This window comes from Eleutherodactylus coqui, chromosome 2, assembly GCF_035609145.1.
Source record: "Eleutherodactylus coqui strain aEleCoq1 chromosome 2, aEleCoq1.hap1, whole genome shotgun sequence".
NCBI lineage: Eukaryota > Metazoa > Chordata > Amphibia > Anura > Eleutherodactylidae > Eleutherodactylus > Eleutherodactylus coqui.
The window spans coordinates 28,421,807-28,442,005 of NC_089838.1; the positions used below are offsets into that span (position 1 = coordinate 28,421,807).

The 20,199-nt window shown below is 41.4% G+C and overlaps 1 protein-coding gene across 6 annotated transcripts in view; it reads right to left on the bottom strand.

Moving 5' to 3' along the window:
* The window catches only part of NTF3 (neurotrophin 3), a 74,936-nt gene extending 60,476 nt beyond the window's left edge, over positions 1-14,460 (bottom strand). The window contains exons 1-2 of one of the 6 annotated variants that reach the window (XM_066590525.1): positions 2,312-3,200; positions 1,362-1,397 (exon numbers count right to left, since the gene is read on the bottom strand). In XM_066590525.1, the coding sequence (XP_066446622.1) occupies positions 1,362-1,382 (21 nt within the window). In that variant the 5' untranslated portion in view covers positions 1,383-1,397; positions 2,312-3,200. Of the gene's footprint in view, positions 1-1,327; positions 1,540-2,311; positions 3,201-14,373 lie in introns of those variants that run through there. The other 5 variants (XM_066590528.1, XM_066590532.1, XM_066590530.1 and 2 more) reach the window with 5 other exon arrangements.
* Between the last annotated feature and the right edge of the window lie 5,739 nt (positions 14,461-20,199).

Here is a 20,199-nt window from a genome sequence, read left to right on the forward strand (position 1 = left end):
AAATATCCGCTACAATCCTATTAGTCGAGAATTACCAAATGAGATTCCAATACCGTGCTAACTCATTGCCTTAAAATAATTACCGCTGGAGAAAAAAAAAAAAAAAGTGAAGGATTCCAAGAGAACCTGAACTTCTGACTTAAGGATTTCAAAAAACATACATAAATACTTTACTTTAATGGTTTTTCGAGCGAGCAGAGTAATTAGCTGAGATCATTCATCGTTATAACACCCCTAGCTTCCCTTTAGCGTTTAGTCATAATCATCTATTATGCCCATGCTTGTAGAAATGACTTTGCCATCCGTCAACTTTATCACTACACATGCCAAAAAATTTTACGCTTTCAATTTTTTTTTTTTTTTGTAAACCTACCATACAGCATTGCAGTTTAAAGCGTTAACCTCTATCACGAGGCACTAATGACATTCTTTATACAGCCACTCCATAGTAAACTGATTCTTACCATGAGAACCTAGGATTGACTCTTGAGCAACATAAAAACCACACCATAACAATGCACCCATGAGGGCGCAACTGCGTAAATCACAACCTAAAGTGACGTTTTCGACCGAACTGTTGGATTTTATCATAAAAGCACAACTTTTTATATGCACCTGAAGGCGTACGGAATTTTTAGCCTGATATAGTATTTCAAGAATTTTTTTTTTCTACACTTAACTAAAATAAATACGGTAATAAAACAGTTTGACGTGTCCTAAGAAACAGGACGTTATTTTTGGATACCACACACTATTAAGTAACTTTTTAAGCATGTGGAAATGGTATGTTCAGAATTAGTATACCCAAGAGATTGCTCGAATAGTAAATATCCCTATCACCACACTCTACAAGAACACTTACAGTATCCAGCACATGTGGATGGAGCACTGTATTATACATATATTAAAAAAAAACACAAACAATGGTGGCGAATGTTTAACTAAGCTGGCAGCTTAAGTGCATTACCTGAGCAGGAAAGCAGTAAGAGAAGAGAGATTTTGACTGCTTTTGCAAGGGCTAAAATTTGCCTCTGGGGTGAATGAGGTCTGTTACAGCGAGTTCTACATTCCTTTTGTGAACAAAGATTTTTTTTTTTTTAATCTCAGGCTTTATTTTTCCTAATTTTTAAACTTTTTTTCTATTTTTTTTAATTTTTCCTACCGTAAAGGCAATCAGTTCTATAAAGTGCATATGTCAATCTTCCAACAAAAAAAAATGCATGAAAATATCTGCAAAATCAGTAAATGCTAATAAAAAAAAAAAATCAATTCATTTTTATATATTCTTAAAGCTACCACTCCCCCTTTTCTATTCTCAGCTGCCTACCTTGCATTTGCAGATCACAGGTAATTTTTCTTACCGTGGCGGTTGGATTGACCATGGCATCCGTGTTAATCTATTAAGAAACATCGACATGAAGCTGTAGTTTGCTGGAAGTGTATTCATTCAGAGTCACAAAAAAAGTTGGTTTTTGCAAGCCTTGTACAAAAGATTTTTCTGAGTTGCTCTATGGGTGAGGAGCCTTAAACTCTGAGTCTTGTGAACATAATCTGCTCGATTATACCAAACCAGCCCAGCCAGATGGCTCGGTGCTCTGAAGAGTAACCCTTTCCCTGCCAAGTGTCTAAGCAACACTGTGCAGAATCTCAGGAGCTGCTACTTGATTTTGATCACTAAAAAGTCCAGGTTTCTAATTTTCTTTTGAAAATTGTTCTTGCTTCTTAAACTAGAGATAGGATTGCAGGACTAACAACTTAAATTATTGACTTTGTTATTGTTTCTCTTTTTTTTCTTTCTAAAATGATTTCCCTATTCCCTCTTGAGAAATACATTGAGATGATTTTTGAATGCATAAAATTCAATAAGTTTCAACATTTTTTTTCTTAGAATTAAGCATTTGGATTGTAAGTCACCTTCCCGATGAAAATATAAGAAAATAGTAACACAAAAAATACCCCCTAAATATTAAATATACTATATAATATGAAAAAAAAAGTATATAGACATTCATACTTGCCAAAAAGTATCATAAATTAAATCTATATAAAAACATACTTCAATCAGTCTGCAACTATAACTTCAGTGATGATGGCTATTATGTGGTTATTGTAATTGTATTTACATACTATAATTACCTATACAGATCTACATAGAGATTAGCTGCCATCCTTCCAAATGCATATCTCTAAATCTTATCTTATTTACCTAAAAGCAATGTATGTATGTGTCAAAATATATGTTAGACTATCAGACGAACAGTTCAGATGACATATATATATTCTTGCAATTGTTAAGTGGACCTTCAAATACCTTTTAGAGACTGAAAGCATTGGGTTACATTGAAATTAGGTGTAGTTGCTTCTATTCCACTTTCCCAAAACTCCTTTTGTTCCTGAGTACATCCATCTCCAGTTTCCCCTTTTGCATCTTCAAATATCTTTTGGCATTTTGACCCTACCTGTGCCCTCTTTTCAGGAAATCCTACACCCTCTTCTGGGTCTAGGATTCTCAGTAGGGTAAATTTCACTTTGAATCCGAAGAGTTTTTCCAATCAGATGAAATAGACAAAACAGCTTGAAAAAAAACTGCTCTATACAAATTGCCCTGGTCTGAACATCCCCGGCTGTTGTAATGGTCACAGTTGGAAGCTCACAATCAGACACGAAAGAGGTATCAGCCACACACTCCTGGGTGGAAAATTGTTTCGAAAACTGCTTCTCGGTAGCTTGTAGTAATGTCAATGATCTGAGCATTTTTCTGAGTCCACAAAAGTTGAAAGAAAAAATTGCAAAGTGTGCAAAGGTTTCCCAGCACTCTTAGATTGACTCTCCAACATGAGTCCCAACAAACCGATCAGGGAGTTTCAAACAAGCCAAGTCAAACGAACTGCAGTGAAAGAATTGGCTGGCAAATCTCAGAATATGTTTTCCCATAGGAATACACCACCCCCTGGATCGTTGAGTGACAGATTAAGCTATCCAATGCAGTTTTTAGAGGCAGAAAAAAGCTTCAGAGCACGGCTGTCAAGCAAAGAGTCAACCGGTCTTGATGGCCACCACAAGGGTTAACATTCGAATGTAGATAAGGTAGATCTAGGAGGTTCTTTCATCCCACCAAGTCTTATGAAAATCTGAAGCAGTGCAAAAAGCTCACAGTTATTACAGAGATCCCGAGAGGCAGAGAGAGACGTGGACCAAGGCTGACTTTTCTATTGCATAAGGGTTGTTAAAGTTGGTGGGAGGGTGGGGTGGGGGGTCATAAGCATAAATGTGTTCGTGTGTGTGAGGGGGATAACGTATGTGTTTGTACAGTACACATTTGCATGCAAACAACACGCCTTGTAATTTGATATCTGACAGCTAAAACTTGCCAAAAATGTGTACTAAGAAAAAAAAGTTAAAAAAAAAAGAAAAAACATTGTTGAGAAGGACTGAAATATGAAACATCTCAGTACCAAACATGTTTTCAGTTCTTCAAACATCATTTATCTTTGATCACAGTGGAAGTGTATTTAATCTTGATCATAACCAACTCTTTGAAAGGGATTCTGGACTTTATTATATCAGTTGAAAGGACAGTGATTTTGGGGGGATTTTTTTTTTCATGCAACCAGGAGGAATGATAAACAGAAGAGCTTGTCCTACACATTGCGAATGTTCTGCAAACCAGAGTGTTGATCTCCGTGTACTTGAAGACAAAACTGATAGACTGGCAGCTAAGACGTGTTATAATCCAGATCCGATTGTGCTAGGCCCTTCCTGGGGAATTAAGTGTGTTATATTTTTAGGTACCTTTACCCTGACCATGTCAACAAACATGAAAGGCGGCACGTGTGCTGAGATATTCCTGAAGACCACTAGAGATTCCAAAAATAATCAGTGTATCAGATGAATGGCTTAGACATGCATGCATTATTTCATTCAGACTATAACTGCTTATTATAGATTGGCGAGTTTTCTATTTTTGTCATTACAACTGAATTTACACGTGGTTCTGCAAAAATGAACAATCCGGATTGAAATGCTTTAAATGAATGGTTGAGTTTCATCTACTGCAACAGCGCCACTTTGTGGTAAGAAAAAGTAAAAATTTAGAAAGAAAAAAAGACAACGCAATGCTTACAAGGCATGCAGTTACAGTATGTACTCATGTATATGGGGAGGTGTATAAGGTTAATGGAACCTATACATTTTTTTTTTAGACCACAAGCACCCAACCATATTATGTTTCATGTATGTATATCTGGAATACGGAACTCATAGTGTGTCACTGATTTTTGGATTCTGAGTTTCGTTTCTTATGGATTCATGAGGAAATACATGTGGCTTATTCTATAGGCTACCATATTATGTAGGTATTGGTAACAGACACTAGTGGACTAAGTAATCCAGAACCTCAGGTAACTGTGTTGCCTTACAGACTTCATATTTATGCCTTTGCCATGTGCACAAGGCACTTGAAGGAAACATTTTGTAGTATGTAACATTATTATAAATACGATCATTATTCCTTCAATCTATCCATTTAGTCGTGTCCGATTATTGGTGATTTTATAGGAGAACATTCTTCATGCTTCCCTGTCAAGGACTCCTTTTAACTGCTTTATGCACATAGTGGTATCTGCTTTGATGGTGTCGAGCCAGCGTGTTCTTTGTAGGCCCTGTCTTCTGGTTCCACTGGTCATTCCCAACATTATTGTCTTCTCTAGCGACTTTGGATGTATGACGTGGCCAAAGTGAGTCAGTCGCAGTCTAGTGACTTTAGCTTCTAGCGATGTCCCTGGTTTTATGCGATTCAACGCTTCTCTGTTTGTTCCCCTGGCTGTCCATGGTATTCTTAATCATTCCCACCAGCACCACATTTCGAATGCATCGATTCTCCTTCTGTCGGCCTTTCTTAGTGTTCAAATCTCGGGCCATGGGAAAGATGGTGGCTCTTTAAAAGACTGAATGTCTTCTTCATGTCTGATTTAGAGCGGAGCACTGGCAGAAGAAAACTGTTGGCATTCAGGTATGTAAATATCACAAAATAGTTTGTTACAAGGCGAGGGTGCTAACAGGGGACAATATTGTGGGATTGTCTTTATCAGGCAGATACAAGAGTCTACTAGCCATACACTTAGGTGCTACTAAACGTTCACTAATGCAAGAGTATTTGTTGACCAAAAAGCAGGAAAAAAACTTCCAAGAGCTTGGGGGTACCAGCTATATTCAGGTGCTGAGTCTATATGATTCTCGGATAATTACCCTTAGCCCTCCACAGAGTTTGGGTTTCAATGTAGGAAAATCCTCATATTGTGGCCTTCAAATTGGTGGCGATTCAGCCACTATTCCGCTCAATTTGACCATTGTCTATGTATATAGCATCCCACACTCTTCACCTCACCATACCGCGCACATCTCCAGCCCCTTTACCTTCCGTATCCCCTATTATTTGTAGTATGTAAGCTCATTGAAGCCGGACCCTCACCCCTACCGTTTCCATCAACTAATTACTACATGTAACCGTGGTTCTGTTTCTGTTCCCCCTGTTTTTTTAAGAGCTGCATAGTAGAATAGAGCAAGACACCCATGGCAGAACCAGTGTTGTAGCCATATATGAAACCAGGCGAACAATGTACAGCGGAGCCAGGGAAAAAGACTGGAGGCTAATAGGGCCTCCAGCAAAAATGCAGAAGAAGTAGCCAGAGGTTAACTAGGGTTCCCAATGAAATTTCATGGTCATTAGGTAAAATTTTGCAAAACTTCAGTAAGCAACATGGATATTTATCTTCTGGCAATTCCACGTGGCTATTTCCCAGTTCCCGCATTGTGAGCCATTTAGTATAGAAGGCTGACCACCTATAGTAGGCTGACCACCTATAGTAGGCTGACCACATGTCTTCCACAGAAAGCTGAACAGAGCCAACAGATGATGATATACTGAACGACACTAATGTCTGTCCTGAGTCAACCCCTTAAAATAGCTAAAAACCCTTAGGTGTGTCCAAACTTTTGCTAGGTACTCTGTACATGTTGAGTCCTGCGAGGAAAATTCCATTAATAATTTCCCTATCAGCAAAATAAAACAAAACACCAACAACAGAGTAAAACGTATGAAAGGAAAAAATAAATCTCACATTCCCAGACGTCTGCTAGGAGAATTTGGCTTAAAAAACAACATATTCATCAAGATAATCTTTATTACAGGACATTAAAAAAATACTTTTGGTACACAACGCCAGTTAGCTTTGCTTTATTGTCCTGGAAATTTGAGCAGTGTTTCTGTATTTATATATCTTTTAGGGCAGGTTACCATCTTTGTCTATAATATTGGGTCATGTATCAGAAAATACTTCATTATTGTGTCTGGAAATCCCATTTATCTATTGGGTAACAGAAAGTTTGAAATATAACTTAATCTGAAACAAAGTATGGAATCTCAGTAAGATGAGGTGTTAATGGAGAAGGTTCAAAGTTGCATACTACTTTATGGGATCATCACAGAAGGAATGCTATTGCACTGGATTACCAGAGAATAGATAATATTCAACTAGGTCACCCGAGACTTGGAATGGATCTATCTAATGGAGCCATCTCATAGGGTTATCAGGGAGTGATTTCTACAATGATGGGTCATCACAGACTAGGTGCTATCCAACTAAGTCACAATAGATGTATTACTACTCCTACTCAATAGGTTCACCAGGAAATGGATGTCAACTCATAGACTCACTAAGGAGTATATCCTCTTTTACTAGGCCACCACAGTATTTTTATGTTGGGAGTTACATTAGTCAAGTAACTAGACCTATTGAACTGCCCCCCCCCCCCCCAAAAAAAAAACAAAAACATCACTCAGTCATGATTCTGACGCTGGATTGGAGTCTTGGGTGGTAGCCAGCAAGAGCGGGCAATGTGGTCAGGCAAGCTGGGGGTTGGTACACAGATAGCCAATGCAGTACAGAGCATTCAGCAGAGATGTAGTCGGAAACAAGCCAGTGGTCGGTACACAAAGAGACCGATTCAGTACAGATGATTCACCAGAATGCAAGTCGAGTACACTGTAGAATGGGGGAGGAAAGGGCAAGTAACTATGCTATACACTCTACAACTTGACACTCCCCGGTGCTTGCCTGTTTACTATACTGTCCACTCGACCACAGTGTTCACACAGGTCAAGTGGTCATGCTTTTACTAATTTGCCTGCCTACTCGGCCATTTACTTTACTATCAGTGTTATCTGAATAGGTCACTGGTGACATGATTCTACTAACTGAGGATAGGTCATCAATAGTATTTTCTATGGAAAACCCCTTCAAGAACTGTCAAAATACTAAATATACACAAGTCAAAGACACCTGAAGAAGAAACCACCATTTGTGTCTTTACTTATCTCTTGCTGGAAGAGTTTATACTTGCACAAAACATACTGTAATCTGGTTTTAATTCAAGTACTTAAGTGTTCCAACATTAAATCTGATAAAGTCTTAAACTTGGATCGGGGAATAGTAACGATAAAGAGTATTTTTTTAAAAAATTAGTGGGCATACCATTATTACTACATCTTGCATCTGATATCTCTAAATATTTACTGGGGTCATAACCACGCCGGAAAAGTCAAGGTAATTCAGATTCATTCTGAGATTCCCTGTCAATGACACTGTATTTATTACAAAGTGCCGAGGTGATTGGCTTGTTGGCTCTTCCATTAAAGGTTTTGTATTAAAGGCATTGGACATATATCATTGGCATGAATTATATAGTGTTCAGTTTATCTCTGTACTATTGGCCTCCAGTGATTATAGCAATCTTCCTAATTGTTATAGCTCTGAAAACATTCAACTCTCATTTGGATAATTAGTCTTGAGGCAAACAGAATGGAAAATTCTTCCCATGAAGATATGTAGAAGATTACAGATGCGCGCACAACTGTATTAGAGATCTGTGTCATGTGGGTCTATCGTACAAGTGCCCATAGCCAGCTATGGGACCATCCGTTACCTCTGAGTGCCTCTGGTTTTAGGCATGCCCCATTAGAGTTTTTTTTCCCTAGAGGTCTTACCTTACGGTGAACCTTAATGCAGTGCACGGAGTAATATGATTTGCTGTGTATGTAGGCTCTTAATTTGATTTGATAATATCCACCAAGAAATGACTGATTTTCTTCACTATGACCATATAGTATATGCGGATAGAAAAAAATCCATAAATGTAAGATCAGAGAAAAAGTTTGCAAAAGTGCACCATGCGGTGGTAACTATGTGGCACTGGGTATGACCATAAATAATCCAACAAAAAAACAAAATAATCTGCTGTCTTGAATAATAATTACAATGCATTCAGGTAGCCTGAATAACTGAATGTAGCACATCTCTACGAGAATGATCTATCCCCATTTTTCTTCTTCATACTCACCTCCACTTGCCTGGATGGGCTTTTCCTAGTTCCGGCTTCTGATGCTGTCAATGTGTTAAGTGGCTGGTACCCAACCACTGACTATCAAAGGGTGTGGTTTGATTGACAGTCCAATGTCATCCATTGGCAGTGAGCAGTGGGAACTGCCTACTTGACATATTGACAATGCCAGGAGCCTGCCTTAAGAAGAGCCCATCCAGACGAATGGAGCCATGAAAAAAAGGAAATAGAGTCTAAGAATGGAGAGATAACTTCATCACCAGGCATTCGTTCCAGCATTGTGTCCCCACGAAGTTGCCACGTCTACACATGTGACTCTTCAGCCCGCTCTGTGCACACGCTCTCCATTCCCTGACCTTTGAGTCTCATAACGTAGCTTTATTTCAATCCAACAGGTAACGCATTTCGAGCTTCACAAACCTACTCAGCTGAGTAAGTATATAATAATATGCTGATTCCTCATGGCCAGGTATGCAAAGGCAGTGAAGAGCACTGGTTGGCCACCAATGGTCTTGACTGCATTTGTATAACTGACCATGAGAAGTTGTATATATAAAATCATATATTTATCCAGCTGTCTGATGAAGAGGACTGCAAACCTCGAAACGTGTTACTGGATTCAAATAAAGCTTATTTGATTGAATATACTCAGCTTCACTCTTTCAACTTGACATTTGCCAACAGGTCGGGCCAGTGCCTCAGGTCTTTTACACCCTCTCTTGTAACTTGTGACATTCAGTAAAAACTTTAACCCTCTGTAAGCAAGTCCTCTATTACATGCACTATAGTGTATTAACAACAGATCCTCTTAACATGGAAAACACTTAAATGTTAAACCCACATTTGTTTCTACTTCTTCTAAGAAAATTAAGAGGCCCTTCAACAACTCCCCAGGACTGAAAATATTCTGTCCCCTTATACAGTAGCTGGCAATATCTCTTTCATAAACACATATGTGTGTCAACACTTCTTCTTCCTCCCGTCTGGCTTAGCACTGTGGTCTCTGTGGGTAAATGATGCAACTTTTAATTTCCGGATTGCTGTCCTCCTAATCTCTCTGTCTCCTTCTACAGGCAGCTGAATATTTATATTGGTTCCTTTGACTTATGCATACCACAAACTAAAAACAGGAAACAAAAGTTTTATGTAAAATACATGTTTTGTATCTTTTTTCCATGTCCCTACTTTAAAAATAATAATAATCCTGAAATATTGCAGTTTTCATTCCAGTCAACCTATTTGGTAGGGATAATTTTCAGCTTGTGCTGCATACACTGGGGCCTGGTCAGATGTCATTTTTTGAAGGTTTACGGCATCCGCCACAAATTTTTAAAAAAGCAAGCAGGACTTAGCTTTGGGAGCATGGCTGCTTGTGACCCGTCACATGTAATATCATTTACATCAAAAATTGACCTAAATTAAAGCACAGGGGTGTCAAGCACATATTTACCAAATATTATTCGCTTTTCTCCGCTCCAGTCCTGAATGACTTCTGGTTGCATGGTCATGTGGTGTGTGACTGCTGTGACCAATTGGACACTGCGGTCAGGTGTGATCGTGCAACCCACAACGTCAGGAAGGAGTGACCACCAGAGAGGAACAGCTTAGACAGAAAAGGACGTGAGTATATTATCTAAAAGTATACAGCATAAAAGAGACCAGAGGAGCACTATTGCTGATGGAGGCAACAAGTGGGAGTGTTTTTACTGAAGGAGGGCTACAAGGGGCAGCATTATTACTGATGGCGACAACAAGGGAGATAATTATCATTGACGGGGTTTCAGGACTTGATCCCAGGACCTCCTGCTCCCAGGTGAGTGGCCCTCCCTAACCTTTGGACAAGTTACCCTGCCTACTTTAGCCTTGTTCCCAGAGCCTGCTATCCAGTCTCTGTTCTGGCTCCGCCCTGTCCCTAATTAGGCTTGCTATATAAACCGGGCCCTGGTCCATCCCTCCTTGCATGATTATTGTGCTCCAAGCCTTGATCAAGCTCTACTTCTGCCTGCTCCTCTGCAATCCTACTAAGACCTCCCATTGCTGACCCCTGGCTTCCCATCTAACTACACTACCTGCCTCATCCATCTGAACCGCAAACTGAGACCTCCTGTTTTTGACTCCTGGCTCTTCCCTGACTACTCTCCAGATCTGCGTCTGCTACACCTGAGCCTCCAAACCAGTTCCTGAAACTGCTACACAGGGACAACAAGTGGGGTCATTATTACGGATGGGGGAACAAGGGGGAGTGTTTTTAGTGATGAGACAATAAAAGGGAGCACTATTATTTGTGAGACAAATATGTGGATCATAGGGGGAATAAAAGGCAGCATTATTAATGATGGGGCAACCAGGGGTATCATTTTTAATAATGGGACACACAAGTTGTGCTATTATTAATGATGTGGCAACTAAGGGAACATTTTTAATGATGGGAACAATATGACCACATTTAATGATTGAGCAATAAGGGAACGCATTATTCTTGATGAGGGCATCAAAGGGGGCATTATCATTACTGGGACTACTGAGAGGGATTGCTGCTGGGCCCACCGAGTGGGGGTATAAGGTCCTATAAGGTACTATAAGGACCATTGGAATAGTAGAGGTAAAATCATATGTCATTGATAAGCTTCGTGCCTAGCCACACCCCCTGACCATACTCCTTTTTTGTTAAATAACCTGGGACACTATATCACGCTCCATCATCATCCATTCGCCATGTTCTGAAAAGCAACACAACAAAAAGCAAGCACAATTTATTTAAATGTATGATTAGAATATAATTCAACCAAATTTCTTGGCTGAAATACATTTTATTATATTTTTAATTCAGGTTTTTAAAAATGCGTACTTATTTTGTTTTCTGGACAGATATCTGACACCGTTTTCCCATTCACAGTGTGTAAATGTCTGGTTTTAGGTCTTGTGTTGCAGCAATCCATAGCACAGCATGGCGGTTGTCATCGGTGATGTGTGATCTGTGCTTAGTCTTGTTTAGATTTATTATTGAAAACGTGTTCACACAGATAGCTGCTGCCAAACAGCCCCTTCCACCTCTTTAGCACTGAGCTTCCAATCTTGGAGGGTGGCTAGGGTGCCTGGGTAGGGCTTCTATTGGTAACAGTCACTGTCTGTATCAGAGCTCCCTCTAGTGGCCAACATTAGTATTACTGTCTGCATCAATGTCCATTGGCTTTAATGGGGCTGGCTACTAATTGTAGCAGGGACAGACTGCCACCCTGCTACAGGGTCACACCTGAATCCCGCCAATCAAAACTTCTGACATATCACTATGTCACAGCAAAAGTTTTTGGAAGGCTAATGGCCCCTTTACACTGGACAAGAATTTGACGATTCTCCTTTGCCTGAGTGAGCGACCTGGTGACATCATCACCTGCTCCTTCACGCACAGGCAGCATGTTTAGACTGCACTATTCTCATTGAAGATAATCCTTCAGTCTAAATGCAGCATTAGTCATACTTTAATGGTGGGGCAACCCCTTGAAATAACTTCACACATACTTAGAAATAAGCTATTAGTGAACCCTATGGAGCAAGCAGGCAGTTGTTGTTTAAAAGCAAATTACAGATCTTCCAACCATCCTGGATTCAGCAGGACGGTCCTGGATTTTGTGGGGACCAAAGCTGCAGGGGAAGGGGAAGAGGTGATTGTAGGCTTCTTTTTTTAAATGGGGGCATAATTGAGGGGGGCAGTTATTACTGATGGGCACTATTATTGAGGAGGGAATGCAGAGGCTTTATAACTGAGAGGCATGAGTGGGCATTACTATACAGGGGAATAAGGGAGCATCATTACTGAATGGGGATACTATTGCAGTGAGGGGCAGCTAACAAGTGCTATTACTATGAGGAGACATATTGGGTGTGGCTCAGCATTAAATGGGTGTGGCCAATGTAAAAATAATTGGCGTTTTTCAGTGAAAAATAATGAAGAGATTGCAGGCCTAAGCCAGTGCAGCATCCCGTTCATTCTCATGATCGCCAGGGCTCCCAGAAGTCAGACCTCCATATATTACATGATAATAGCATATCCTAGCGATGTGCTACTGCTTTACCAACTGGGAATACTACTTTGAGGCCACTCTCACACATGCGGTTGGCAAAATGCAGTGATTTTGATTACTTTCAGCATTCAAAACACTGCAGTAAAAAGCGCATGTGTAAGAGTGGCCTAAGGCCTCATGTCCACGGGGACAGATCTGCAGCGCATCACCCACACTCCATAGGGATACATTGGACACCCGCAGGTAGTTATATACCTGCGGATGTCATTTTCCCCCGCAGCATGCTCCATTTTAGTCGGACGGCTCCTGTAGGCTTCTATTGAAGCCTATGAAAGTTGTCCGAATCCGCGGCACATCCGCAACTGAATTTCTGCTCTCCGGCATGGGAGCGCGGGAGAGCAGGAGTTCAAAAAAAAGAAAGAGTGCACGGTGCATGCGCGCTGCTGGCGTGCCGAGCACATCCGCCGGCCCGAAGAAAAAAGATCTGGCCGTAACGGAGGGCAGACCCGCAGCGTCCAGACAGGTGAGAAAATCTTATTTTTAGGCCTCATGTCTGCGGAAAAGGAGGGACCCGCTGCGGGATTCTGCATGGAGAATTCGTGGCGGGCCTGATTTTCCCCGTGGACATGAGGCCTAAGGGTACATCTACATGTAGTAGAAATTAAATGCTTAGAAATCTGCACAGAAATCCACAGCATTTCTGTATCAAAAAAGCTGATTTTCGTGCCGATCTGCGGCACACTTGGACCATTCTATTGAAAGGGTGAAAGCAGCTGTATATCCGCACCGAAGTCCTTTCCGAAGTTCACACCATTGGTGCAGATTTTGACGCAAACTCTGTTGCAGAAATAATGTGGATTCTGCCGCTGTGGAAAATTAAATTGATGCCATTTCAGGCTGATATTTTGGCTTTGTGCATTTTTTTCTGACGCCATGCAGGATTAATTTTGAAATATTTTTTAAAAATCTGACCTTTACGCGTGCCGCGATTCAAATGTTTCTGTTTTTTTTTTTTACTTCTTTTTAAAAAAAAATTTCTGTGTGACAACTGGAAAAAGGGAAGGTTTTAAATTTATAACATTTTTTATATTTTGTAATAATAAAAAAAAATCTTTATTTTACTTTTTTCAAGTCTCCATAGGGGACTTGAACTTGTGATCATTTAATCTCTTACACAGTTCAATGCTATAGTATTTCATTATATTGTATTTTGATTGGCAATCTATTAAGACATGCCACATTCACGTCTTAGTAGGCAATCATCCAAGGTAGCCCTGGTGGCTATCAGAAGGCCCCAGGTTGCCTTGACACCCGGGTGGCACCTTGCGATCTCATCACAGGGTGGCCGTTTGGGAAGTCACAATCCCAATTGGGACATTTAAATTGACAGCAACATTTAAGGAGTTAGCAGGTGTGATCGGAGTCATCTTCGATAACGGCTATTGCGGGCTGGTGTAAGCATTCATTGACTACTGAGTCTATAGTCTGAGTCCAAAATTGGATGCCTAGGTGGCGCAATATTAAGGAAAAACTATCAACTAATTTCAACCAATCTCATATAATGCACTCGATGTATCATTTATTGGAAATATCACTTTAAACCCAGGACTACCGTGTTTCCCCGAAAATAAGACAGTGTCTTATATTAATTTTTGTTCAAAAAGGTTTTACATGTATAGCTGCCTGGACACTATTTAAATTGACTTTTTTTTAATTAACTGTTAGCAGGGTTTAATTTTGGAGTAGGGCTTATATTTCAAGCATCCTCAAAAAGCCTGAAAAATCATTTTGCATTCTCAAAAATTCTGGAAAATCATGCTATGTCTTATTTTCAGGGTATGTCTTATTTTCAGGGAAACAGGGTATCACTTGCAAATATGTCATGTTAAGCAGTCAATAGTAACAATAACATTTAGAGGAAGGGGACCAGAGGTGCAACAGCCATTTTTATTACCTTTTTCATATCACATTTGTTGGAAGATTGGCCACGGTCTCATCCTGTCTGACTCCTGAGTCCACATCGGAGATTATAGAGTGTGTCCTTCCCCAAAAAGGTTTAGTCCTAGTTTCTGGGCTCTTAATGTATGTGGTTCTCCTCCCCCGGCTCTGTCTTCTGCAGGTTAATAACCTTGAAATGTGACTTTGAAGTCAGGAAAGGAAATCCCAAAGTTTTCGTCATAACAACGATCTGCGTCTTAATTCTATTTTTTGCCTCCCATTTGGTGCTTTTCCTTTAATGAACAGTAATTGTTTTCCATTGTATGTCTGTCGGTCTGACGCAAGAGATTTTGTTTCCAAGAGACAGCTGCAAGGTGAGACAGGTGTACGTGTGAATACCAAGGGAGAGCGTTCTACAGAAGGCAGCAGAGGAAAAGCATTTATTTCTGTGGTAAACTGGGAGAGATCATTATTGGCACCTCATGTAGAATAAATTGTATTCAGACCTGCAGACCTTCATTTAGCTTTACTTGATAAAGGATCCATATAGCTAATATATAAGACTTTAAAGGGTTGTCCATAGTTAGAAAAAAAAAGTAATACTCCTGTCTGTGCCTGGTATTACAACTCAATAGATAGATAGATAGATAGATAGATAGATAGATAGATAGATAGATAGAAATGATGGTACTGGTGTACCTTGACGCCACCGGAAGCTAGGGGTTTGACAGGGCTGAGATGGAGGAATGCCCCTGTTACACCCCTAGCTTCCAATTGGGTGGCAGAGCTCAGAGGGCCGACAGCAGCATGGAAGGACTTTTGCTGTGGGATGGAGGGTTAGGGTTAGGGGTAGTTTCACTGTTAGGTTTACTAATCATGTAAGCCTAACTGTGAAATGGCCCCTAAACCTAACCCTCCATCCCACGGCTAAAGTCTCCCACCCCCCGCTGGTAGCCTCCCCTCTGCACTCCCATAAGCACATGCAGCCAAGCAGACCCCATTCCCCCGCTGGCGGCCTCCCCTTTGTGCTCCCGGATGCAAGTCTTGCCCATCCATACCCTGCGCTCCATCGCCCTACGGACAGGGCCTGTCTACATCAGCAGCTCTGGAGTGCGGGGAGTGGGGGGGAATGGCCGCTGAAAGTTACTCCACTCCCCATGCTCCTCTCGGCAGCGGCGCTCATGATAGCTGCTGAAGGCAGCAGAGGCAGGGGAGCGGAGTTGCCATTAGCGGGCGCCTCCGTTGAAGCTGGGGACAGCGCATGATGGGCTGTTCCACAGCCCTGAGCGCGGCTACTTCAGAGGGCAGGCCGCCACAGTTCCCAGCCTTACCGCTGACAGGCCCCCAGCCCGTCAGAAGCTGGGGGCATTTCTACATTTTAACAGAGCTGTATTATTTCGCCACCCCTTAGTTCCAGTGGTGACATAATACACCAGTACCAGATCTGCAATAGATAGATATGATAGATAGATAGATAGATAGATGGATAGATAGATTCCACAGATAGACTTGCTCAAATCCTTCTGTCTCTTCATGTAATCCCAGACAGACTTGGGGGATATATCTTTATCACTTCCAGGACTCTTTGTTCTTCTTTAGGCTGGAGGTAGTTCTAATACCATTGGCTGTATGTTTGGGGTTGTTGTTCTGCTGCAGAATAAATTTGGAGCCAATCAGACGCCTTCCCGATGGTATTGCATGATGGACAAGTATCTGCTTGTATTTGTCAGCATTGAGGACGCCATTAATCCTGACCAATCCACAACTCCATTTGCTGAAATGCAGCCCTAAACTTGTGAGGAACCTCCACCATGCTTCCCTGCTGCCTACAGACACTCATTATTGTACCGCTCTACACTCTACTTCACTGCTGCCTGCAGACACTCATTATTGTACGGCTCTCCACCATGCTTCCCTGCTGCCTACAGACGCTCAATATTGTACTGATCTCCACCATGCTTCCTTGCTGGCTGCAGACACTCATTATTGTATCGCTCTCCACTATGCTTCACTGCTGCCTGCAGACACTCATTATTGTATCGCTCTCCACTATGCTTCACTGCTGCCTGCAGACACTCATTATTGTACCACTCTCCACCATACTTCACTGCTGGCTGCAGACACTTATTATTGTACCGCTCTCCACCATGCTTCACTGCTGCCTGCAGACACTCATTATTTTACCACTCTCCAACCCTCCGGCAAACAAACTGCTTTCTGTTACAGCCAAATATTTCAAATTTTGACCCCTTAGTCCAGAGAACCTGCTACCATAATTCTACCTAGTTTCTATGCTTTTGTATATAATTGAGTCGCTTAGCCTTGTTTGTACGTCGACGCTATGGCTTTTTGGCAATAGTTCTTCCATAAAGACCACTTCTGGCCAGACTTCTCCGAAGAGTAGATGTTGTTTTTGGGTCCCACTAGTTTCTGCCAATTCTGAGCTGACATCTCTGTACTGTTGGATATCTTATGACTTTGAAGGGAGGTTAGCATGATGTATCTTTCATCTTCTGCACTAATCTTCTTTGACCAACTAATGTATCTATTGTCCTCAACATTGTCCGCTTCTTTGTGCTTCTCCACAGAGATTGAACAGCACATCCTGAAACCCCAGTAGGTGTTGAAATTTTTGCCTGGGAGAGATCCTGCTGATGCAGTATAGATACCTTGTGTTTTGTTAATGTACTCAGTCTTGCCATGGTATGACTTGCGACATTAAACTGTCTTCCACAACCTCACCTTTGTTGCGCAATTTGTTTTTTCCTCATCCAGTTTAAAGCCTCCTACACAGCTGTTTCTGTTTCAGTTAATGGCTATATTTCCACCTACATATGAAAATGATGATCAATATCACCTGTTTGGTATAACTGAGTAATCATGCACCTGACTATAATCCTATAAAATCCCATACATCAATTTGATTTAGACTTTTCTTTTGTTCATTCCCTTTTAGAGATGAGCGAACACCCAAATGCTCGAGTCCGCGTTATTCGAGTCGAGCTTTTCATAAAATTCGAGAGCTCTACTTGAGTAACGAACCACATTGACTACAATGGGAGACTCGAGCATTTTTGTATGTGGAACGCCAGGTGCCAAACTTTTTTTTTTTCCCTAGGTTCCTCTCTCTCTCTCATTTATCATATTATATAATATATAATTAGACTGAAATATTACAGTAATATATTTCTTCAGCTTATATACATAACCTTCAACATATGTGCATTTTCCCGGGACCACCATTTAGATGGCATTCCCTCATTCCCTTCTAAAATAGTTTATCACAACCTTCCTAACAGTTAAATGTTCCAGGATGGCTGCCCGAAATATCTTTTGTAGTATTTATAAGGATTTTAGTAATAATTTCATTGGCAGGAAAAAATCACAATAGTTTATCTTTGAAAAACCTCCAAATGTTAATTCAAGTTGGAGATTAAGTATCAGCAGCAGAACGTCTACGATCCATCCTTTATGTGAGGTAGTCTTAAGCTCAGCTATTGCTTATGTTGGCACAGCCTGTTTGTTCCCAAATGTTTCCTTTTCTTTTTTTATGAACCTATTTTGCACCATTTGTTGTACAATTGGCAACCTTAGACGTGTTGTACGTTCGAGACTAAAAATTCCACCTTCCATCAAATCGATTTTCCATTCCGAGCAGGATATGGCACAACATCTCTCCAGGCTTTCATGAAGAACTCTGGTATCGAGATTATATTTTCACACGGGTGGTTCAGCCACCCATCTTACTTTATAGTGTGGCCTATTCCCCAGGAAAGGGTTACATAACAATTCCGACTGTGAGAGACCAGTCATATGTGGCTCATTCATCCCAAATCACATTATAGAGTAGTTAGGGTTTGTTCATATTTGCACTCCATCCCAGATTTCATCTGATTTGATGTAAAAAATCATATAGCTCATATAACTAGGGTAAACCCCATTTCTTTCCCTTACAGAGTGAGGGTGAACTACAACTTTGGTGTGAGCCAGTGCCAAAATCTCATTGATTTGCCTAAATTGCGTGACTCCAGTAGTATGGTTGGGTAGTTCATTGTCTACCATATCTAGTGTGCAAGCTCCTTTTCTAACTGACATTACAGTGTTGAATGGATGCACAGAAACTGGTGAATGAGGTCAGCATCCTTCCTATGTTGTTACTCCTGGAAATGTTTGAATAAACTGACAAGTGGGTGTGGCTATTCCATTTGTCAAAAGGGTGTTTATGACTCTGTCAGAACATATTGAACAGTGCCAAAATGTGTAGAGGTGTAATATACAGACTGTGTCCCAGCCTTATGGCAATAGGAGTGCTGCTTCTGTGCATATACTTGTCCTAATATACAGCCCAATGATGTGCCAAGTTTCATTTGTTTATACTGTCTTAAAGTTGAGTGTATATGTGTTTCTGTGATTCTGGTCAGCAGCCCCTGCAATGGGAATGTGATGCTGGAGGGACACACCCCTATGAGGTCAGCCTGCCTGTCTGCAGACACAGTATGAGAAGGAAGCAGGATGTGACGACACAGAGAGAGCAGCAGCCATCTTTGCAGAGAGAGAACCAAGTGTCTGTGCTGCATTCAGTGTGTGGAGATCGTGGACTGTCCTGTGCAGCTAACCTGTGTGTAATTCAGTCCAGAGGCAGACAGAGTGTAAAGAGACAGTATGTTCAGTGGAGCCATGCTGAAAGGACTGTGCCCAGTGGCTAACCAGTAATACTGACATTGTGGCTGTGGACATTGCCACCAAAGCTAAAGACTGGCAGTGCTGTTGAGTACCGGACGGTAACTGCACAACCCCTGGCTTATATCACACCGCGGTGTATGGATTCTGCAGGACTGTTAGTGTGCTGAGCTACTTGCTGTTGGATTTCATTGCATCCATTTTGTTTTCCTGCCTGCTGAGAAGGATCTCATTGCCTCGGATGATGTGATAACCGTGAGGAGAGGACGCTTCGCTATACAAGGAAAGAACGACATTGGGCCCCAACGCGCGCTTCCACACACTGTAAGCAGTCCACCCGGACCACTGGTAAGAGGGGTGCACACCCAAATGTGAAGTTAGGGTCAGTTAGGGATAGTTTTGGGACTATTGTTCTTTCAGTGTCCGTGCTGTGGAGGTGGACATAGTAAACGTGGAATATATTGTGGAATCTAACTTGAATTGTTCCAACTATACTGTGAATTTTGCTTGTCCTTATTCCTGTTCTTTTACCATTAACTTGCCTTTATTAACCTGTAGTAAATACATTTTTCTTAACTTGACCACCCCGTGTGCGTCCTTTCTGGTTGCAGAGACCAAACCACCTGCCTTGCTCTCGGTTCACAAATTGGCGTTAGTCGGCAGGATCCGCTTTCCAGAATGGACGGCAACGCACCAGTTAGAGGGGATGGTGCCAGAGGAGGAATGCCAGCAGGGGCTATAGTGAGTCAGTTAGTTAAATTTGATGGCAATAATATGTCTGTGAGTATGTGGGTGGAGCAGATAAGAATGGTCCAGCAAATGTACCAGACCGCACCAGAAGTACTAGTAGAGCTAGCAATATTGACGTTACAAAGTGATGCTAAGACCACAGTGATATTAAGGCCATTCGATCAAAGGCAGACATTTGAGCAAGTGGTACAGATTCAAGAAACCATCTATGGAGAAACAGCATTGCTGGGATCGCTGCAGGCTCGATTCTTCCAGAGAGTGCAACAGGAGAATGAAAGTCTCCCCCAATATGCAAATGCCCTACAAGAACTGATCCGAGATATTCAAGGGAAGGAAAGAGGCTCACCGGCCTTCTGTAACCCTGATCGGACTCTCCGTGACCAGTTTGTTCTGGGGATCCGCGACGGCAGTT